At 47.6% G+C, this 23901-nt stretch overlaps 1 protein-coding gene across 1 annotated transcript in view; it reads right to left on the bottom strand.

Moving 5' to 3' along the window:
• Positions 1-23901, bottom strand: part of ABCA4 (ATP binding cassette subfamily A member 4) — a 111820-nt gene that overhangs the window by 46409 nt on the left and 41510 nt on the right. Inside the window, 9 exon segments of the mRNA XM_032488205.1 lie at positions 563-694; positions 2408-2582; positions 4361-4450; positions 6927-6992; positions 8736-8940; positions 10802-11023; positions 14576-14798; positions 16783-16959; positions 17601-17806. Coding sequence (XP_032344096.1) covers positions 563-694; positions 2408-2582; positions 4361-4450; positions 6927-6992; positions 8736-8940; positions 10802-11023; positions 14576-14798; positions 16783-16959; positions 17601-17806 — 1496 coding nt within the window.

Here is a 23901-nt window from a genome sequence, read left to right on the forward strand (position 1 = left end):
ACTCTCTTTTATAATTAAAAAAATATATCTACACATGCACTAGAGAAAGGTCTGAAATATTATATATCAAGGTGTTAACAGTGGTTTTCTCTGGGTGGTGAAATTACAGATGACCTTTATTTTTCTTGTTTTATTTTATATTCCCTTCCTTCCTTTTCTTCCCTCCTTACTTCTGTATATAACTTTTTAGATAAGAAATAAAAGTATGGAAAGAACCCAACTGAAAAGCCTGCTGAAAAGTCCATTTTTAGCACCTGGCTTAAGAGGGAAGAAGGAGCAAGGGTCTCCTGTCCGGTCACTGAGAGGGACTAGACTTCCGGGCAAACACTGAGCAGGGGGCCCTGGGCCCAGCCACCCCGACAGAGAGAAGGCGGCATCACTCTTCTGAGCGGGAAGACCTCAGCTCCGAGTGCCTGAGGCACGGTCCTAGGTTCTGAGGGACCTTCTCATGGCAAGCAGGACAAAAGACCTTGAATGTGGATGAGCTGGCCTGGGAGAACACGTTGCTGGGGGCCAGGTGAGGGCGAGGCGAGGCGAGGGTCTCAGTTCCTGTTCTACTTACTGGTGGAACAGGATGTTGTGCTGTGGACACACGCCAAGGCTCTGCCGGACTGCATCCAGGCTGGTTTCAATATCCTTTCCCCCAATGAGCACGGTCCCAGATGTCGGGGGCAACAGGCCCGTCACGATGGACCTGCCAGACGCAGGAGTCAGGGGCAGAAAGGATGGCCTTTAGGAACACCTGGGGACGGCAGCCCCCACCCCAGGGCCGGTGAGGACGCTCACAGTGATTTCTACCTGTGCCTCTCATTAAACCCAAGCCATCATTAGCTGTGGGAACCAACAGTTTCCCACAAGAGGCTTAGTGCTCATGTGCACATCTGCCTTCCCTCTCTGCTTCTGCTAATTCCCAGTGCTCCCAGGCAGGCAGTGATGATTCCCAGCTGCCCAGCATTCACTTGCAGCCAAAGAGCCCTCCCCAAGCCCCCTTGCAGCCATCACAGCTCCCAGCTCCGTTAAAGGTATTCAGTGCAGGGGTCAATGCTTTGCCTGACGTCACCTTACAAAGGGCTGGGTCTTGCCGAGACGCCCAGGCACTCAATGTGCATTTGTTGACTAATCGATTGAAGCCAGGCCTGGGAATTACCACCACGAAAGTTCTGGATCCAAAAGTAATAAAAAGCCCAATAACAACGTAGGGCTTTTTTTTTTTTTGAAAATGAGAAATGACAACTCTCACCTTGTGCTGTTGTTGTGGGGATTAAATGAGTCAACACCTGTACAGCACTTAGAACAGTGCCAGAGCAAAGCCAGACTTAAAAGTATTATACAACTTTTATTAAACATTGTGCTTCAGCCCCCAGGGGACGTTGCATTTCACATTCATGAAGTAATGTGTTTGCCTTCGGGGTCCCGAGTGGGGCTTCGGGCTCTCTGACCGTATTAGCTAACAAGGAGGGAAGTGGGATGGGTCAGCACTGCCCCTCCCAGCACTGCCTCTGAGCTCAGGCTCGCTGAACTCGTGCTGAGAAGCTGAAATCTCTGTTGATCGACCGCTAGAGGGAAACAGAACCAAATATAATGGCACCAGCCCCACATTCCATTCACACCGAACCGCCCTCAGGAACATTCCAACGCAGGGTGTACACTGCTGTTCCTTCCTGGGGCTCTGTAAGAAGCCGAAGGACTTGCAGGCTGGGTTCACAGGGCTCCCTGCCCCTGGAGAGGGCCGCCGCGGCTGGCCCTGTTCTCCTCAGCAGCTGGAGCTCAGGCCCCTTAGCAAAGTAAGGGGCGCTCCCTGAGCTGAGGTCCACGCAGAACCTCCCCTTCCCTGAACGTGGTCTTCAACTCCCAGGTACCCACAGCCCCTCTAGAGACTGCCCCCTTTTACCTTCTTCCAGAACTACCACCAACCCGCACAGGTAGGAAAAGGGATGCTCTTGGAAGATAAGCAGTACTCTGCAGACCAAGGGCATGTGATGGTGGTGGCCATGACTTTAGCACAGCCATCATGGTCCTAGTGCTGGCGAGCCTGGGCGTAGGGGGACAGGTCCTCAGCATCAAACACAAGAGACAGTCATGTGAGGACCTGGCTCCTGCCTTCACTGAACCGTTACACCCTGGTGACCTTGGGAAAGTCACATAGCTCTCTGGATGTCCACTTCCCTGATAAACCCACGACTCCACCTCCCTCCCCAACTTCACCTGAGGGTCAATTACAATGATATACGAGTGTAAGCTCTGAAAACTGCAATGTGCTTTACACATTCCTGGGACACAAATGCAGAGCATATTTCTGTCATTAAGATTCAGTGGGAAAGAGTAGGCTGCAGCGAACAGAGGAAGAATAGAGCCAGAGAATGACAGCACAGAATGGAGACCCCAGCCTCTTTGCCTGAAGACTCACAAGGTAGTGGTTTTCCCTGCTCCATTGTGACCGAGGAAAGCGGTGATCTGGTTTTCGTAGAAGGTAATGTTAAGACGGTCCACGGCTGGCCTGCCGTAGGGCTCAAAAATCTTCACCAGATTCTTCACACATACCCCAGGCACCAAGCCTGGAAGCTCACGTTCAAAGAAGCAGTCTTGTTGGAAAAAATAAACGTGGTGTAAATACAACGCTTTAACGTACACATTCCCCAAGGTTCTTTTTTCAGACCATTGTCTTCTGCCCACGTGGCTTGAGCTATGACCTTTGTAAGGAAGACTATCGAAGAGCAATGGTGACAACAACATCTAACAGTTATTGAGCAGTTACTCTGTGCCAGGGACCGTTTCCCGGGCCTTATGCGGATTTCCTCATTTCACCCTTCCAACAGCCCTGGGGAGGGAGGTTCTACTGCGCCCATTTCTCCAGGGGAAGGAACCTAAGACACAAGACATCAAGAGTCTCACCAAGGTCGCACGGCTGACGAGGGGCAGACCTGGGGTCAGAACCCAGAGAGCACTCACTGTCTGTAAGGAGAGCAAGCCCTACGCTCACCTTCAGCCCCAGGCCTGCGCTTCTGACTCAGTTCCTCATGGATTCCTTGTAACAGCTCAGGCTCCTCATCTTCTTCCCCAAACAACTTTTTCCTTCAGACTCTCCTATCTCCAAGCTACCATTCTCCTAGTCACCTTGGCTCAAATCTTTGAGTCAACTCCGAGTAAAGCTGACTTTTTGCTCCTCAGAACTCCAGAGCTTCTCCAGTTAACTGGGGAGGGCAGTCCACTCCTTCTCAACCCTGTCCCTCAAACTCTGTCCCTCTGCTGATCTCCTCCCACACTCCCCTCCGGCACAGACCCTCATTACCGAATGTCCACGTCTCCCTGGCCTCCAGTCTCTCCTGCTCTAGTTCATCCTATACAGAACTGCTTAATCTGTCATCTTAATATTGTAGTTCTGAGCACTTAACTCCCCTGCAAAAACAGTCTCAGTGCTTCTTCTCTCTGTGCCTCCTGACCTCGCCTATAACTCAGGTGGGACCAGGCCTTAGCCTCCTGCTTCCGTTCTTGGAATTCTACTCTGGGAGAAGGGTCTTCCCACAGGCTCGGCTGACTGGAAGTCAGCTAAGGAGCCACAGGTCTCTGACCTCAGCTTTGTGAAATGGTGCCTGGGGTGGGCCAGAGGAATGGAGGCTGGACCCTTTCATGCAACACCAGGCAAAGTCCAGAGGCCATGCTGCCTCTCTAAGCCCAGGGTAAGGATAGCAAGAGGACTTTAGCATTCACAGAGAAATTCTAGAGAAATGTATGTGCTTAGGAGTAGAGAATATGGGGAGAAGTTCAGCACTGGTTCAAGAGGGACGGTAAGGGAGGCAAAGGCCAGGGGAACACTTGCAGACTTAGCCATGAGTTGAGGAATTATTAAGTAACTTCCAGGGTCAAGAAAGGCTTTTGATGGCTTGAATGAATGGGCTTCCAGATTTGTAAACCGCAAGTGAAGCGTAGTCAGCTCCACTAGACTCTTTCCCCCTGGGCACAGAAGCATTTATTTTTGTCTTTCCTTATAGCTCATATCCGCTTTAAGTCCCAGTGACCCAAGTTATTGTTCTTGCTAAATCCTCGGAAGTCAGCACATTTGTGCAACTCACTTGGGGTTTGCCTAACAAGGGCACAAACACACCACATACTTGGGATCTGCTTTCTCCAGGAAACGTGTGTTAATGTCTGGCTGGACCATCCATTCTGCACATGTGCAGCTGGGTCCTTGAGAAGCTGTCTGATTTAACCCTTGTCAGTGGAGACGGTAAGTTTCCCAGGTTCCACTTCACCCCAGTCATGAGGTGTTTTGCTCTGGCCCTTTGCAGTGTTCTGAGACTTTTCCTTGCCTCTGCTCTGCATTCTTTATTGAGGTTTTTGTTTGTTTGTTTGTTTGTTTTACCATTTATTCCTTCTGGGTGTTCCGGGTCCTCCATTTCCTCTGTTATGGGTTCCGTCTTTTCCAGGGCCCTTTCTTCTCTGGTTGAACACCCTGCACCAACCAGAAGCCACTGTTACTTTCCTGGTGAGAACTGAGAATCAGTAAAGGGAGGAAAGGAGGCAAGAAGAGGGGGGAGCAGAGTTTCCTACCATAGCTGGAAAACACCGTTCTCAGAAGGCCAAGTTGGCGCTCCCAGGATCAGCCCCAAGCAGGGCTCCGCCCGCCTCTGACCTGCGGGTCTGTGAGGTTCCAACAGTGGCCTGCGGGGCCTCCCAGCTGCCCAGAGGGAGTTTTGTAACAGAAGTTTCACTCACCATCCTACCATGCCAGGAGGGGCCCACAATGTCAGAAATTGTGATTAAAAAGAAAATTAACAAAACCAGGACTGACTTTGAAATGGGTTAATTTTCTTTAGCTCACCAACAGTACTTTTCACTCCAAGCCAACACGTCAAAGTCAATGGTGAACCTGGAGTAAAAGTCCATTCAAGCTGCTATGATGAGCAGCCAGATTGAAAAACGGTTTACCTGAGAAATCTGCTTTTATGGGTATTCATGTATTTGGGGCTTAACACCAGGGTTGATCCTCACTGACATACAGGCTTGTGCAGATTGTGAATTGTGGTGCAAACACACACACATTCTCACACTCACACATACTCTCTCACACACAGCCCCCCCTCTCCCCCCTGCACAGGGGCACTTTGGCACTCAGTTTGCGAGGACGGCAGGACATCCTGGAAGGGGAAGAGGAGCAGAGGAGGGAGCCAGCCGCAGAGGAAAGCAGGGGCAGGAGGAAACCACTGCTGCCAAGCGTCTACAGGTCTGGCCTCGCATGCACACCCGTGGGCAGGGTGAATTTTTAATGCAGCAGCCAGCCAGGGCTTCTCTCTGTCCACACTGCCGTCGGTAGATTTTCAGGCCGTGTGGTGCAGTTGTAAGTAATGGGCCTGGTGGTCAGGGACCCACCACCGCCCGTACGTCTATTTCTGTTTCCTGAAGGACTTTTAGATCTACTGCCCGCAATTTCTTTGGTCTCCTCCCTGGCCATCTTACTGCACTAACGTGTAATAATGAAACAGCAGGGGAATATTCTTCCAGTCATTGGAGTGAGTTCCTGGCCAGAAAATACGTGTCCCAGTTCAAGAGTTTATCCCAAGTGACCAACAGGAACTTGAGTGAGACAGTGGATGTCTCTTGGGCTCCGTTCCTTCACTGTGAAAGGAGGGGGTCAGGTGGGAAAACTCAGCTCTTCCGATTTTAGAGAGATTTAGGAACCTACTTCAGTCTAGCCTGTGAGACAGGTGAAAAATATTTGGCTTTTGCTGGCAAAATATTATGTGACTCATTTTTGAAGGAATACATTTGTCTTGAGATTTTCTTTTCTTTTCTTTTTTTTTGAGTGGCAGAATATCTGCTGAGCTCACGGAGGGAAAACTGCCCACAAATCCTGGTATTCACTGAAATTGGAAACATTCCAGGAACAAACTTCTGTGTTGAAAACTCCCATTCGGGTTGTAACTTTATTACAGCAGAAATTTAAAAATTTACAGATAGACAAGACAGACAAATCAACATAAAAAAAAAAAAAAAAAAAAGCCTGAGCTGTTGAAGTGCTGTTTGCTTGAACCATAAAAAAAGAAAGTCTCCCCCTGCCGCCCAGTCACCCAAGCCTTTAAAGGCCCTAGGCCAGTCCCCTAGAGAAAGCAAACACCTGTCCTAGTGCTGAAAGGGCAAATCCTGGCTGAGGCCCAATCGTACAAAGCAAAGAGCAGGCAGGTGAGGAACAAACAGTTTGGAAAGTACTTCCTTGGCTTCCAGAAACTCCTAGCTCTGGGGGAGTCCCCTGCTCCCAGCTCCGGGATTTCTCTGCTGCCTCATGCCTCACAAGAGTCTGTGGTTTCCCCTACTTCTTGGCCTCCTGTCCTGTTCAGGAGGAAAGGTATGTTTTATCTATGATGCCTTCTGGGCCACAGTCCTTTTAGCCCTCTTCCCAACCGCAAGAGAGACCAACACTAAGAGAGTCTGGGGATACTTGCCTGGAAGATCAGGGATTGGCCCCAGCCTCCGCATGGGCCCTTACCTTGGGAGAATAAATTCATTTATATTTGAAAAAGTGAAGAGAAATAAAGAAGCAAAAGAGGGGAGGCAGCAGAAGATGAACGCAAAGGCACCTTTGTGAGTCTCTGGATCTGTTTGCTTTAAATGAGAAGCTGCAAAAGTCATTTGCACCCTTACAAAGTGGTTTGGCCTCTTACTAGTGCAATTTACTCCACTGGGCACAACCTGTACAGGACGCAAGGGTTTACCAATGCTCTGCCACTCACCCTGGCCCAGTGACTGAGAAAAGGTGGGCTATCAGAGGCAGCACCGAGGAGCAGAGCCCCCAGGGGACAGCTAACCAACCAGGAACTGCACGCTTCGTGTAAGAGCCATCTCTACAGTCACACACGCCCATGCATAGCCAAAGGGGTGGATTTCAAACATTTAAGGTTTTTTTTTAATTAAAAAAATTTAAAAAAACTCACCTTCACCGCCAAGCCAGTAAGACTCTTGTAGAAGGAAGTACCACGGGAGTGGGGTTCCATAGTCCCCTAAAAATAGACAGGCAGATAGAAAAGGCTAAGCAGTTTCACCCACCAGCTCCGTAGATCTGGAATTTGTCCACCTGCACCGTGGATTACAGCGATAGACATTTACAGCTCGTACGAGGTGCACGGCTTTCCACGTGCTTCCTCAAAGACTACTCCTTCCAACGTGTTTTAATTCAAAGGGTCATGTTTTGGGAAGTGAACCCAACAACACTAAGACTGATGATCTTGGCTGACGTTAGTTTTCCAAGAAAACATTTCATTAAAGAATTAAAGCACGCCTTTTTCCAACAGTTACCCAATAATAATAATGATGACAATCATTAACATTTGTTGCATGCTCTTTCTGTGTCAGACATTACTGTGAGCACTTCCCATCTGCTAAATAACTCACTCCTCAACACAACACGAGGGGATAGGTAGCACTACTATTTTTGTGAAGAAGGAAGTTAAGGCACACTGAGTTTGAAGCATTTGCCCAAGGTCACAGCTAATTGAACAGAGGTACGGCAATTCCAACACAGGTATTTTGATTCTAATACCACTGATCTTAACCACTGCATTCTACTGGGTCTGTCTGGGTTTCAGTGGAAATACTCCCAAACTCCTAGTCCAGTTCTCTTAGCAGGCTTTGCTCTTATGAATGTTGATTCTGCGAGAACACTATCTTTGTTTGATAATTATCCTGTGTTTCATGGCCAAAGCTAGACGGTAAGCTCCTCAAGGGCAGGCCTCCCTTGCTGCATTCTATACATTGTTATGTAATGTTTCCATTTTTCATTTGTCTCAAGATTTTTTTTAACTTTCTTTTTTGATTTCTTCTTTGACTTATTGGTGAAGCAATAGCATGTTAGTTAATCTCCACATATTCATGAATTTTCCAGTCTTCTTCATGTAATTAATTTGTAATTTCATATCACTGTGGTCAGAAAAGATGCCTGATATGATTCAAATCCTCAAATTTTTAAAGACTTCTTTGTGACATTACATATGACCTATCTTGGAAAATGTACCGTGTGCACATGAGAAAAATGTGTATTCTGTTGCTTTTGGATGGAATGTACTGTAAATATCTGTTAAGTCCATCTGGTCTAATATATTACTTAAGGCCAACATTTCCTTACTGATTTTCAGTCTGGATGGTCTGTCCATTGAAGCAAGTGGGGTATTACAGTCCCCCAGTATTACTATATTGCTGTCTATTTCTCCTTTTAAGTCTGTTAATGTTTGTTTTATATATTCAGGTGCTCCTGTACTGGGTGCATAAATATTTGCAAACGTTATATCCTCTGGTTGGATTGGTTCCTTTATCATGATGTAATGGCCTTCTTTGTCTCTTTTTACAGTCTTTGTTTTTAATATCTGTTCGTGTGATATAAGAACAGGTACTCCAGCTTTCTTTTGGCCTCCATTTGTATAGAATATCTTTCCCCATTCCTTCACTTTCCATCTGGGTGTCTGTACATCTAAATTGTGTTTGTGGTAGGCAGCATATAGATTGGTTTTGGCATTTTAGCCATTCAGTTACTTTATGTATTTTGATGGAAGAATTTAGTCCATTTACATTTAAAGTAATTATTGATAGGCGTATGCTTACTGCCATTTTAAGCGCTAAGTGTTTTCTAGCTGTTTTTGTAGTTCTTCCCTGTTCCTTTCTTCTCCTCTTGCTCTCTTCCTTGGCAGTTTGATGACTTTCTTTATTGGTATGCTTAGTTAGACTTCTTACTCTCTCTCTCGTGTGTTTACCTGGAAACACCTGGTCAAAATACCAGGCAAGCAAACCATAGAGAGCAGCATCCAGGAGCATCATCTTCATGGACATCAGAAAGCTGAATTCATCCCCTTCCGTGGGACTGTTCCCAATGTTGCTCCACTGCAGCCCCAGGCCTTGCTCCTCAAAGCGAGCCAGGTACTCGGTGCCAAACCCAAAAGCCACAGGAGACAGCAGGCTCTACAGTGGGGCAAAGAGGGCATGAAAGATGAGCAGAGGGTCTGTTTTCCCAACCCAACAGAGCCACACGGTAGGAGGAGGACCAAAAGTGGGTCCAGGTTGTATCCAGGTGTGAGACCACCCTAGGGAGGGGTTAAGGCAGTCTTCCCACTGGAAGATAATTCTGGGAATGCCTCTCAGGCCTCAGGGACACATGCCCAGTCCCCAGCAGGCCACCTCTCACCTGTCCAATGGAACACGGTTGTGCACTGGGGAAGACAAACACCACACAGCATAACACAGCAAAGGATCAAAGGTCCTCATGCTCATCTTCCTTCCTTTCCCCCTTCTTTCTGTCTCTTTCTTAAGATCACACAGTTCTTGGTAGAGCAAAGAAGTTAACTTGAACTGCTTTGTGAGAGTCCCATCAGAAGTGTCCATAAAGTCATCCATGTCCTAGGGCAGGCTAGGGAACCAGGCAGGGGATGGGCTCCCAACTTCCTGAGCTCTGTCAGGCTAGAAAAGCCTCAGGTTACATTGACTATCACCTTTTCCCATCTCCAGGCCTGGGACAATCATTTTCTTAGGTTCTCTGTGGAAGCTGAAGTAACTGAATAGGTGGCATGCAGAAGGAAGACTGAAGAGGAAGCTCCCCAGTCATGTCCCTGGGGGTGGCCCCTGGCATGGCAGAAAGCACACAGGCACATGAAAGGGTTGAGTTAGTCCCACTTCCTCTGTTGGGAGGTCTCCCTGTAGTTCGCAGGACCCAGGGTGGGGTTCAGAGTATCTCTCTGCAGAAGGAAGGAATTCTCTAGCTATATGTTCACAGAAACCTTTTTGAAAATCTCACCCCAACCCTGGTCCACAGAGCGGCCAGAACTGCAGCTTCCTGGTGGAGCCACACAGGCAAGAAACTAACCATGCCTTCAAGGTACCAATTGTCTACCCAGTATACCGAGATAGCCCAGCTCTGCCCACAGGCTGAGTCATAAGGATTTCTTGCCCATTGTGATCATGTTAGAAAATTGAGTGCCATAAATTATAGCAATTAATTTTTATTTAACAGGAGAAATAAAAGGCAGATGCCTGGCAGCACTAGAACTAAATAAGTTTGAGTCGTGTGAACAGGTTAGACTGAGATCTTCCCCAAGGAGAGGCAAGCGGTGGTCCTTTCTCAGCTGCACCACGAGGAGAACTGTGGACAGGGACGTTCTGGGGCACGAGGGAAACTGCACCCGCAGAGCTCAGAAGCTGTTTAGCCTGGCTAATGAGAGGATGTAAATGGCTCAGTTGAAAACAATTAGAGAAAAAGAGAGTGTTGTTTGGGAACGGTGAAGAGGCCTCTCAGGCAATCAAAAGTCAATTTCTGGAGACCTCTCCGGGCAAGAGGATCTGACTCTGGACTGGCTCATTTCTGTAGCCCTTTCTGAGTGCACTGATAGAACATTATAAAGACACTGTAGAGCTGCCCCGATTCAAGTTCTTTTGGAGAGAAACCAAAACTTTTCAACTTATGGAAGCATCTTTTTGGACAGAATGGTTACAGGGCAAGCTTCCTCCCTAATGAATCTTCTCAAAAGCTAGGGAAGAAAACCTGAGTGAAATGGGCTTGGCTCTCCTCCTCTTACGGATACACAGAGGGACCCACGAGCTGAGCTGGCTTTCAGTTACATCCCAGGGAAGACAATCAAACGGGTTTGGTGAGGAGGAACCATCGGGTTGCTTAGGGTGAAGACTGCTCCCCCCTTTGCACCTGCGCCTTCAAATCTTGTATCCCTTTTAGCCCAAAGGCAAAGTGCATCCACAAGCCAGTCCTTTCAGACTGCCACCTGCCCCGCAGATGGAGTGTAGCCTATGTTAGGAGTGAGCAAAGATCCCTCACCACAGCCATCTTCAGGTCGGCCGTCATTCGGTCCTGCCAGGCGAAGCAGAGGATGTGCGGCAGGTAGAGGGTGAAGTAGATGACGCCGCTGCAGGCTGCGGCCAGGCTGGCCCTGGAGAAGAAGGTGCTGAGCAGGAAGCACTGCATGATTGTAGCGGTGGAGAAGGCCAACAGGAACAGGAAGAGAATGAACGGGTTGCTGTAGTGTAGGATCCTTCCATGCTGAAACCAAAGAGGCAGTAATTTCCACCCACGTCCAGGGGCACCATCCCTCTCAGGGGTGACCTCTGTGCTGTGATTCTGGGGCCTTCAGGAGCCCTCTGTCCCAGAGGAGTCTCTCCCACCAGCCTGTTGCTGGTGTCTAAATTTCCACACTTAAGACTCAATGTGTTGAGTTCTGTAATTCTAATTATGTCATTTTTCCCTAGGAGGGTAACACATGAAGCTGCCTATCTGTACTGAATAATTACTATGTGCTCAGTAAGCAGATCCTTGGTGGGAAGGGCATGGTGTGGAGAAATAAGCATGGAGCAGGGGAGGAAGATCTGCACAGGGGGTTTTGGAGCATCAGTGGTTCCTGGGATACACTGAGCAGATGAGGAACAAAGAGGGAGGTGGGAGACCGCCCTGCAAGCTTTAACATCTGCCTGGGCCTGGCCTTCTGACTCAATCGTTTGTATTTATATTCTGAGATTTGCCTCTCACATGGGTGAAAATGTCAGTAATTAATCCACATTGCTTGGAAGTGGATTAATCCTCCACACCCATAATAACTTCATAGAACCCGTGGGCAATATTCAGTATCTTTCACATTAACTAGAGGGTCAGTCACTTTGGCTGTATAGAAAGTAGGACCAAATTAGCTATTTGTAGTAAGTGAGCTGCTGCCCAGTTGTATTAGAGGATAAACTGAAATGTTCGGATTTATCAGGCCTTCTTGGTTCTCTTCTGTCATAGGCAGCCTGCGAGGATTTTCTCCCTTTGTACATAACTCCAAATACATGTAGATCAACCTGTTCTTTTCTTGGGAACATAAAGGTACAAATTGGTTCTTCTCTTGAATTGATTCGATTAATTAGTGGTGGTGCCCTGAAGCATTAGGTTTCTCTCAGTAGAAAAGAGACACCAATTAGCAGTGTCTGTAAGGGGCCTGTAAGAGCTGAGAAGGACGAATGTGCCACTCACCTCCCGCTGCTACCATTACTTTTTGGTTCACACGCTCACGCCTGCCAGGCACTGACAGAATGGGTCGAAAAATGAAATAAAGCAAATGGCAAAGGAGGTAGAAGAGAGCCATGCTTAACTGGAAGCAAGCTTTGAGGAAATCTGAATACAAGTCAAGATTGAGACTCAGTGTTCTGATTTTGTATCACCCTGGGAAACCTATTTCTTATCCTTAATCACACACACCTGGTAAAAGCAAGTCCAGCGCTGAACATGTGGCTTTTGGCTGACAGGACTTTAGGATGGTTGTTGCTGTTCTCAGAAGAATGAAATCAATTTCTTATCCCAGCTCAAAGCGAAGTCCTACAGACTTCTAAGCTACCTAATTTCTCACTGACTTAAGGCAGAGATGAAAGTCATTTGGCTGACCCAACAATTTCACTGGCCTTGGCTCCTTCTAAAGACTACTTTTCTTTTTCATTCTTAATAGTGTGAATAACAATGAAACCTTCCCATTGCCCCAGGTCCCAGCTTCTTTCTTGCATAGTTGAGGTGGGAAGGAAGGACAGGGGAAAGATGAGAGCGTCATTCAAAGGAAAACCCTATTTTGTTGTGGAAAGCTCTGTTTCCGCAATCACAAGAACAATGTTCTGGTTCCCACAAGGAGAAACCCCTTTGTGCAAGTGACTCTCGGTAAACATTCTTTACCTCACGTCCTAAAAGCTTTGAAGTCCTAATACCCATTCTTAGGGAGGCAAATCTCAATGCCACTTATTAGCAACAAATCTTATGGCCATAATAAGGTATCGCGCATGTTTATGCATTTTACATTAGTCAGATGCTCATGCATTTTGACTCCTTCAATTCTGAGGAAACAAAATTTCTCACTAGTGAGGAAAGGAGCAGAATGAAGGAAGGGAAGGAACAAGGGATCCCTAGAGGAAGACAGGTTGCTCAGCTTCTCCCCACCTCTCTGTAGAATTCCGGGACCCTTTGTGTATTTAAAGCCACACCTCAGTCTGGTCAGATTGAGCGGATGGACCCCTACATCAGCACTGGTTTTCATAGGGCGCTAGCACAGGGTTTGACTAAGGCCACAGCTCGCTGACTCTCAGTGCAACACTGAAACCAAAACCCTTCAGACTTAGTACACTTTATTACAAAGAGCAGGGGCAGGACTGGGCTTAACTGGATACGTGTTGATTGGACAGGATATGTGATGGAACATCCTTGGATCAGGTAGGCACCAGGTATGGTCGGTCCAGCATAAGATGGGACACACTTAGCCAGAGTCTGGGTCAGCACACATGTTGCTTAGTGCAAGGGGCACTTAATATGATGACAGTAAAGAGGCAGAACAAGCTTGATGACACTGTATCAGGGGCTTGCAAAGCCTGAAGTCTAAAGCTTATACCAGGAATATCACTCAGCCATAAAAAACAGTGAAATAATGCCATTTGCAGCAGCGTGGATGGGCCTAGAGATTATCATACTAAGTGAAGTAAGTCAGACAGGGAAAGATACCATATGATATTGCTTATATGTGGAATAAAAAAATGATACAAATGAACTTATTTGCAAAACAGAAATAGACTCACAGACAGAAAACAAACTTATAATTACCAAAGGGGAAAGTGGAGGGAGGAGGGATAAATTAGGAGTTTGGGATTAACACACACACACTACTGTATGTAAAACAGACAACCAACAAGGATCTGCTGTATAGCACAGGGAGCTGTACCCGATATCTTGTAACAACCAAAATGGAAAAGAATCTGAAAAATATATACACAACTGAATCACTTTGCTGTACACCTGAAACTAACACAGCAGTGTAAATCAACTACACTTCAGTTAAAAAAATAAAGCTTATACCAAATCCTATCAAATAAATAGAAAAAACGACCTTAATTTGTGTCCTATCATTCAACAAGTACCAAAGATCATCTTTTGTGGAGGAGCTAACCGTGAAGCATAGCAGTGCATTATGACATAAGGCTTTCAAGGGAGCTGCAGGTTTGCAGAGGATGGACTTACGTGAGCTGCTACACCTGTAAACTGAGACAGGATGGACTCCAAATTCCATCCTTTAAAACAGAGGTCTTGGAGATTCTTCAGGCAGCAGAATGTTCTTTGGTCAAGCCGTGAATAGTGTGACCATGGTGGTAATTAATAAACATTCTAGATCTCCTTTCCTAATACACTGAAGTCTTCCCAGGTGACGGATGGGACAGTAATCCCAGGAAAACACTTTTTGGATTCACTTCTTTTTTGTTTGAAAAGAGAGAACATTTTACACATAGCATCACCCTGTGCTGGGCTCTGCTAACAGCAGCTTCTCCAGGTGGTTCGCAAATGGGGCTGGATAATCTATGTAGAGTGTGGCTCCCAGGCAGGAAATGGGAGCAGGGAAAATGCTACAATATAGTGGCTCCTCGGGGAGGATTTTGTCTCTCTGAGTGTCTTCTGCCTTGGCTGAAATGGCTCGGCAGCTACGTGTCGTGCTATCTTTGGTGCCAGATGACTAATCCAGGCACAGGTTCATTAACAGGAGGAAAGTGGGAGGAACAGACTATTCAAGATTTTCTCAACCCTCTGCGCCTGCCTTACCATGATGAATACGGTCAGGAGGCAGATGCTCATCAGCATAACAGAGACGCTGTCCAGGAACCAGGTACACCAAATCACTGTGTTGGAGACACCCTGATTTTTCAAGGTCTCCTTCAGTCTCAACTCCTTCTCCAAGACGATGCTCTTTACAGTCATGGAGACAGAGTAGGTCCAGGCCAGCACCATGAAGGCAGGGAGACAGCGGTTCAGGATGATCGTAAAACTAAAGCAAGAGAGAGAAGCAGAGTGGTAGACTGTCCTGTACCTGGTGGAGGGGGAGCAAGTGTTTGCTGAGGACAAAGCCCAGGTGGAGGGAAAGGCAGAAGAATCGCCACTGGGTATTCAACGGACTTGAATCTTTTAATACATTGCACTTTGCCCTGAAGGGTTATGTAGCCTTTAGAGCAAGATGGTAGCCTTTGGGTTAGCCTAGATGAATGTCCTGTGAGTAAAATGTATAAATAAAATTAGACTATGTATGTTACACAATATAGGCGCTCTTGTAAGATCTCAGGTAGCTTTTTGGTTAGTCCAGATGAATGCTCTATAAGTAAACTATGCAAGTAAAATCATACTATGCATGTTACCTAGTATAGACCTTGTAAGATCTCACGGGAAAGGACTACAGACTTGACAATGTGGAATATGCCTGGAGTAGGTAGGTATAAGCTAACTAACACTGAAGTCCAGAAGGTGGACAAAGGGAACTGGTGGTGGTGAGAGCAATAATTGGACTCCCCAAGGGGTCAGCATTGTCTACCCTGGAGGGTCTAACCCCAGTTACACAGGGAGCGGCACAAAACGACTAATCAGTGTGGCACTTTCAGAGGCAACTGACCCATCAGTAAACCAACCAGTGACTCGGCAGTCACCAACCCCACAGCCCTGTACCAGTGGAGTGCATCCATGGGTGTTCCGTCTGGAATGACTCTACTGTGAACTTCATGTATGTTTTCCCTGTGCTCGGTGTGCTAGTAAAGCCCTTGAGATTATCATCCACTGAAAACTACTGGGTGTCACAGGAAGGGCCCAATTCCAGCATGGGGCGGGGGGGGGGGGGTTCTCTCAAGATGGCCCCAGGGAGGCTGAATTCTGAGGCTAAATTCACAAGCCTTCTGAGACGGGCCACCAGAGGGCTCTCCCACACTGAATGGCCAGAATTCTTGCTGCCTCCTCACTCCCTACTTCACTTCCCTGCCAGTCACCTCTATTCTGATCTTAAAAGTGGAACCAGGCTTTTGGCTGGGCTCCACTTCCGATCTCTGCCTATTGTCCAAACCCAAACCGACTGCAGAACAGGCCTGCTGTCTCTTTTATTTTTCTGTAGAGCTGAGGAACGAGAACCGATTAGACCAAGGTGTTATGCCCATACTGGGCTTTATTTTACTGCCTTGCCAGCTGGCAATTTGACTCTTCCTCTCTGCAGGCTGTATCTCTCTCCTCCCTGAACCCCGCAGATACACACATACACTATGGTGAACATCTCAGTTTTTATTTTTTTTCCCTAAGAGTTGAGTCTCTAAGTCAACTGTAGATCTCTGCTGCTGTCCTGGGAGCACCATGGTAAGTGAGCCCTCCCAGCCACTCTTCCTCTCTGTCCCTCTCTCTACCACCCCCCAAATGCACTTTCAGAAAATAGTAGGCTACTTGCTTAGCTTGCTACTGGCCATCACATGCACAGGCCTGGGAAAGGGGGTGGGCAGGGAGGGAGGGCCCAAGCTCATCCAACACATCCCTCTACCTTTTCATTAAGCACACATCATGGGAATGTTAATTAGGGATGGAGCTGCATTATTCCAAGGCTCCTAGGAACCGGCCCTACTTGTGATGCAGAGTCCTAATTTGCTGATTTGGCAATCACTGGGCAAACACTGACCTGAACCCTTCCACATACCAAACATACTACGTAGTGGAAAATTTAAAAGCCTTTGTCCCCTCCCCCAACCTCACTTCCCTGCTTTAATTTTCACCTTCCCTTTTCTACCCACAACACCAATTCCTTTCTCCACTTTACTAGTCCACCGGGCCCTGCCTGGAGGGAGCCGGGGAGAAGCAGGCTCCTCAGTCAGAGCTCGGTTCTCCTCGAGCTGGCCCCAGGCCCCAGGTTGTTCTCCAAAAAGATTGAAGCCTGGGGAGCACCCCTTCCCTGCCCCACCCCAGCAGCCTGGTTAGCTTGTCCAGGAGGGGGACTAGGACCCTGGACTCACGAGTCATCCACGAAGCAGGGGTAAGGCATCTGCTGGAGATAGATCCCAATTGGAACCTCAGCCTGGGCCTGGCTCCTCGTGATCCCCTGTTCAACCATGTCCTGCAGATAGGCAAACCCTCCCCAGATGTACCGGAAGTCTTCCACGGGGTCAGCTCTGGGGCCAGAATCCCAGTACCTAAGAAGAAATCACAGGAAGGGACACAGGATGCAAATGGGAACAGACAGCTCACTCCCCCTTCACAAGGGTGAGGGGATTTGGTACTCACGCTCCGAAACTGCCCCCTGAACTCTTTCACACTATCCGATTCTATTTTCCAGTTCACAGTTTAAGTCTCAGTTATGAATATTAGCTTCTAATTGCTTTCATTCAAGGACTCTCCTCTGAGCTTTATAAAATATCTTATTTCCTCTGATTTAACTTAATTTTATTGATTTATAGGCTCAGTCCAGTCTCAGTCCCCTACTCTGTACCAAATGTAATTTTCCAGTGACTTTGCTGAAACCTCATTTGCAGAATCTCTATGTGAAGATAATTTAATACCTAGAGATTTTTGCCTCCAAACTACGTGAAGGCCAGCCAGGGACAAGTGCTGAGTTGAGAGGGTGAATGCAGAGTAGCTGAGCTCTCCTGGTCCCACCAACCAGCAGGGCCAAGTGGCTAGCTTAGTGGTTCGACACCAAAGTGTTCCTGTGCCTTTCCAAGTAATCCTTCTGCCCTGGGAGGAGACGGATAGCCTGAGCACGCAGGAACCCCTTTCCTTGCCTCACACTTCGTTGGGGACGCCCAGGGTCTTCTGAGAGCGCCTGAGACGTCACCTGTCTTTGATCTTATTGGTCTTCTCCACCACGTCTATGTCCATTCGGATCTTGTACTTCACGTGGGACGGCAGGGAGCTGGTCCAGGGATACATGTCCGGGAATACCACACCAGCCCAGAACCTGTTTTCCTCCAGCAGAGACAGGGCTCGTTGGGTGAGCTGAAATTCATCATCGTAGCTTTCAAACTTATCCAGGATCAAGCACTGCAGATAATCACAAAGACTGAAACAGTCTGAGGGATACCAACCACAAAGACTCAACTGCAAAAAAAGACAGAGGATCAGGGCTGCTGCCCCAGGGATGGGTCAAAGGCAAGGAGACCTATAAACCTACTGTTTGCTTAACTTTGGGTCTGATGTCAATTTCCAGTGTGTCTAGATTTGGGGATGAAAGGGGGGGCTTAGAAAAGCTGACTCGCTCTCATCCCTAAAGATCTACTGCACTATTGGGCTGTCCAAACACGCAAGTCGTCAAAATGACAAAAATGCTCACAGCTCTCCCTCCCCAGCGCGGGGAGTCAAGGGAGCGGGGTCACATCGGACACAGGCTGCTTTGAAGATCAGAAAGCCTGCCGATAAAAGAGTTTTAAAGAGAGAGAGAAGCAGTCCCAGCGGTGAAACTTCCTGCCTCTCTGCAAACACACAAGGATGGCCAGCTGAGGGAGGAACAGGATGACGAGAGAAAATGACAGAGAGCCAACATGACCTTGTCAGAGAGATCATTTCCAGCTACAACCTTTTGCCAGATAATGAGAATGGAGGAGGAATTTCCCAACATGTCTTTTTTCTCCCCGGGAAGAGAAAAAAATCATTACTCACAAAAGAGCAAAACCAAGCCTTTCTTTTAATTTGAGTATTGGGAGTTGTTTTGGTAAAGCTTTCTGTCATACTCAGATGTGCTTTTTTCCCCTCAACTTCCTATTTCTGTGATACACTAGGGTTATTGTGTCGATGTTTCTTTCTTAGAATGGAACTCACAAGAGGTCAGCTGTCTTGATTAATCTGTTCATGGAATACTTACTGAGAGCCTGCAATGTGCCAGAGCTGCTTGGCTCCGGGGTTACAAGGAAGAAAGATAAAATCTCTTCCTGAAAGAAACTCCAGACCTAAAGAGGGAGAAGTTTGGAGTAAACTAACAGTCAGTACAAGAATGATCAGGTTCGGGTGGGAGCAGGCCTAAGGTAGTCTGGCTGCCCAGCAGAGGGAGGAGGCTAAGTCTACCTGGAGAAGTCCTCGAGGGCTGCCTGGAGGAACAGACTCCTGAGTAGGATGAGAATGAGCAGGAATTAGTCAAGAGAAGAAAGCAGGGGAAAGGTCAGCTCAGGCACAGGGAATAGCTCATGGGATTTTCAGAGGCCTGCAAGAATGGAGCAGTGGTTCCCTTCCTTGGCTGTGCTTTCAAACCACCTCAGAGCTTTAAGAAGATACTTACACTCAAGTCCAACTCCAAACAATGAAATTAGATTTTCAAGAGACAGGGCCAAGGCATCAGCATTTTATCAAGTGTTCCCCAGGTCATCCCAGTGTGCAGAGAAGCACGTAGGTATGCAGAGATGAGTTGTGAGAGGTGTGCACTAGGAAGGGGGGCATGGGGCCCAGATCAGCTGCCCTGCGGGCTTTGCAGGGCTTTCCCTGGGACACAGGGCTTTCCATCCTAAAACCAGTTTTCCTGGCAAACCCTAAAGAAGCCACAAGAAGCCACTGTAGGTTCTAAGCAGGGGAATGACCTATGGGATCAAATCATGTTTCTGAAAGATCACTAGTAGGGGGAAGGGGAAAGCAGGAGGCCTGGTTAGAAGGCTGTCGATGTAACGCAGGCTTAAAGGAACGCATTAACTCCCCCACAGAGCCTGCGAGTTACCTGGAATCCTCATTTTACTAAAGAGGAGACCTGCCAGAGGTCACGCAGCTAGACAGTGGCAGAGTCTGGATTCTCTCCCCACTTTTCAACTCCAGGCCCAGACTTCTTCCCCACACCAGAAGCCACACATACAGCCTGGTCCGCAGGCCCTCCCTGTGCTCACGACTGTCTTGTAAAATAGGGGAGCACACTTTGACTCGCCCTTACTTTGCAGCCCAGGGAACTTAGGCTCACAAAAGCTGAGTTCCCCAAAGTGGTAGAGTAGTCGTCAAACAGCTCATTTGATCCCACAGCAATTACCAGGAGAATGAAGAAGCTAGACAAGCGCACAGATCACCATGACCTGACCAGAGAGCCCCGCTCCCGCTGCACTGGTGAGAAGCAGGCCCACACAACTCAGTCACCAAAAACCCCTCACTGCTGAGTCCCACCCGGAGGCATCAGAGGGTGAACCAGAAGCCTCTTTCTGCTGAGGAGCTGAATTTGAACAAAGTGCTGCGAACCCTCCCTCCTTGGGCCTTCTGGGCTAAATCGTCCTGCCTCGGGCTCCACATCCTGGGAGCCGGTCCTCTGTAACCGTCTCAGTCTTCTGAACAAAAAGAAAGAAAACGAAAGAAACTGTTAACTTTTCCAGCTGATGTGGGAAAGAGGAACACAGGTAACAAGAAAACCTAGAGCGCCAAGGCCTGGGTGACACCATGCTAAGGAGACGGTTATTTTAAAGGGAACCGGAATTGGTGTTCCTTTAAGAACTACCAGTCACTGAAGTTGCAGAGCTCAGGGCAATGGACAGTTTTCTTTAGTCAACTATTCTTTTGCAAATAGCCATTGTCCAGACTGTCACTAGCCAGTCCTTTAATGAGATCAAAGACTTAAGTACGCCATGACACTAAAGGTCCTCAATTAATGGTCATTTTTTCCTGAATGGAAATAACATAGGGCTTGCTATTTTATGATTTTTTTCTCTTTTTTTGTGGGGAGTCTAATATATAGACTTTCTCCGCGGTCTAAGACCGAGGGCCTGGCTCCCGGTGTGTGCCAGTATTTAACTCAACAACAGCGCCGTGGGGACAGAGAGCTGGCAGCCTGCTGCGTGGACAGGGAGGCGTTCAAGCTGTGCTGCTGGAGCACATGCGAGAAAAGGAACACTGGCGTCTCCTGCAGGGAGACTTCAGTCTTCTACAGACAGGTAATAAAATAATCTCTCTCTTTCTCTTAAATCAGTTTGTCAAACTTAGGACTACATGTATAGAGTTTTAGTATTGACAAATAAAGGAAATTTGAAAATTAAATTTCTGAAATAAAAAACAAAATTATTTGGGGAGATGGGAATTCTTTGCAGTTTCTTTTAGCTGTCATACACACACACATACAAACACACACACACACACACACACACACACACACACACACACACACACACACACACAGAATATTCTTCCAATTACCCCACAGTGTCATAAGGCATTTGGACAGAAGGGGTCCTAGAGGCCATGTGACCTAATGTCCTTGCTTTACTGTTGAGGAACCTGATGTCAGAGGGGCAAAGGGCCTTGCCCAGGGTCAACACAGGTCAGAAGCAGAATATGAATCCATGTCTTCATGGGTCAAGCTTGAAGGGTGGTGCTGCACCCTCACGGTGCTCTAAGAGTAAGCCACACCGCAACCACAAAGTTGCAGCAATAGGATTCCTAAAGGAGATGGTCTCTTGCCCCGGTCCAGTAGACTAGTAGAACAGAAGTTTCTGCAGCGATGGAAATGTTCTGTTTCCGCCCTATCCAGTGCAGTAGCCAGGATCACATACGGCTACTGAGCACTGGAGACGTGGCCAGTGCGTCTGAGGCACTGACCTTCTCACCTTATTTACATTTATGTAACCACGTGTGGCTCCTGGTTACTGTACTGGTTAGCACAGCTCCAGAGATGGCAAGTTGCTGGAGGTCAGAGGCCGTGTCTTCTTCATTTGGTCTCTGGAATAGCATTTCCCCGTGAAAGAGGAACTGAATTAATTTAATTTTAGAAGTCCTGAATGCCGCAAGAAATACAGCTTCACTGTGGTGTGTTTTGAACATAATTGTACGCACCCCAGATTCAGATGACAAACTAGGAGAAACTAGTGGAAAGTGAATTTTTGTTACAAAGTTAATGAAATTATAACTCCTATTGAAGCAAGAAAACTAATAAAAACAAATACTTTTTAATAATGTGACTTTCCGAGCAAGGCAGCCGTTTTCTCTGAACTCTCCTTTCGTGTCTTAACGGGAGATCTAAGTGCTGGTGTTTTCAGGGACATTGCTGAGGCCTGCGGTGACGTGGGCCCCAGCCTGGCTGTTTCATCAGGCGGCTGATTCACAGTCACGTTTCCTGCTGCGTCCCCCTAGATTGGCACCATGCTACTCTCTGGAAAAACAAAACTGAAAAGGCTCTCAAACATTCATTTCTGCCCGGAATCATGTGATCTGCTTTCAAGGTTGAGTTATCATCCCCCAGTTGGAAAGGGGTACAGGGCATTGTTTGAACACCATCTCCACTCTGCTGCTTCCTAACTGTGGCCTCTGTTTTCCTGTCTGCAAAATGGAGATATGCCTCCCTCGTAGGTATGTTCTAAGGATCACAGGAACACGTTTGGGAAGGGCCAGCCAGTGCCTCCTGGTAAGAATAAAAGCTGAAGATTACTGAAGTTTTACTGTGTCCCCAAAACTGGTCCAAAGGCTTTGCTTGTATTAATCCCTTGAATTCTCACCACCACTTTACGATTATCACTCCAAGCTCTCCTGTGAGGCATAATGAGGCAAAGTTCCTCTGGAGTGAGCTGGTATCTTAACCATGTAGGGTGCTCAACTATTTCACAAATAACAAGGACTTGATGAATAGCATTTTTATTACTGTTTTTGCGAAACATCTTGAAAGTCAAAAAAGTCTGGTGGCTTTTAAGCCCCTGCCGGGTTACCTTTCATTCATCATAGTTATTTGTCTGGGGAGGAAGGCAGTTATTTTTTTAAAAGAATGCAGCTGGGAGCACAAGCCATCCCCAGCTGATCTACAGCACCTCATCTGGTTAGAACAGTGCTATGGACAGAAGCCAAAGCCCCACGTCCACCTGGGCAGTGGCGGGGGCAATGGGGCGGGTCCTATCCCACTGGTGTTCACTAGCTTGCTCTTCGGCCATCAGGTGAAAGGCGGACAACTCTACTCAGAGGAGGATCTGATGAAGCTAATCTGGAGCGTCATCCTCACCAAATCTTCCAGGTCAAGGCAGAGCAACTGTGGATGCTGCTTTGGACATGAGTCAGAAGTCCCCGGGTCATCCCCTGAGGTGTGAGTCATGAGGCACCCTGGCATTCTCATGTGGAGGCCACCTGCCTCACAGCAAGGGGCCTCGTCCCCTACTGGTACTTGCTTTGGTCCCTGAAGAGCTTGGCTAATGAGCATGTATATTCATGCAAGTGTGTGCGTGAGTGTATGTGAGAGGCAACGATGAATGACTAACCTTTAAGCAAAGCAAGATCATAGAGTTTGACATATCTGGTCTGGTCTGATTAGCTTGTAAGTTAAAACAGTTGGTTTTAATGAGGCTGAGGCCACATATATTTATAAAAGCTATTTGGTTCTACACAGAGAAACTGTGTGATCGTGGATGTTAGGGATGAACCCTGAAGGTAGGAAAGAACTGGCGAGTGTAAGAGACTCAGCATAAAGCCACTACTGGGAAAATCCAAAGGGCATCTTCACTGATTAGAGAGACAGTGTCTTATGGCCTCAGAGGCAGATTCTGGGCAAATTTTGCAATCAGAGTTCAGAATCATAAAGCGAACCGTTATAATGCCCTGTGACAGCCAAAGGCAGTCAAGCAAGAGAAGAGGTTTCCTTGTCTCCTTCAGTTCCCAACTATTGCGGCCAAAATCCGAGTGGCAGGGCCACCACCGTCTGAAGTCCACACCAGTCCTACGGTTTCTCACCAGCAAGCCGAGCTCGCCCTGCGGAAGAGGTGCGGCTCTCCCCAGGGCAGGCAGCTGTGCTCACGACCCCTGGAGAAGGCAGTCATTTGTTTACACAGCTAAATCAGACACTGCCTCACAGAAGAAGCCACAGTAGCAGCAGGCTTCCTTCTTCAACTGCGACCTCTCCAGCTCTAATTCAAACACATTAAGTAACATAAATTACCTATGAAGTGGGAACCGATGACTAGCAGAGGCAGAGAGAGAAAGAATCTCTTCTTCCTTGCACTTGATAATCAGAGGGGCCTGGCACTCGGTGCTGATGTGTTCTGACTGATACCCAGGACATGCCAGGAGGGAGTCTTCAGGGTAAGAAGGGCGCTGCTGCACACTTCCGAGGCTTTGGCTCTGCCATCCTGCCTCTCACAGATCTAACTTCCACACTCAGGCTGAGAACAAAGCGGCTGATGAATGTCAATGGAGGCTTCAAGTGGTCCTGC

Source organism: Camelus ferus, chromosome 9 (genome assembly GCF_009834535.1).
Source record: "Camelus ferus isolate YT-003-E chromosome 9, BCGSAC_Cfer_1.0, whole genome shotgun sequence".
Taxonomy (NCBI): Eukaryota; Metazoa; Chordata; class Mammalia; order Artiodactyla; family Camelidae; genus Camelus; species Camelus ferus.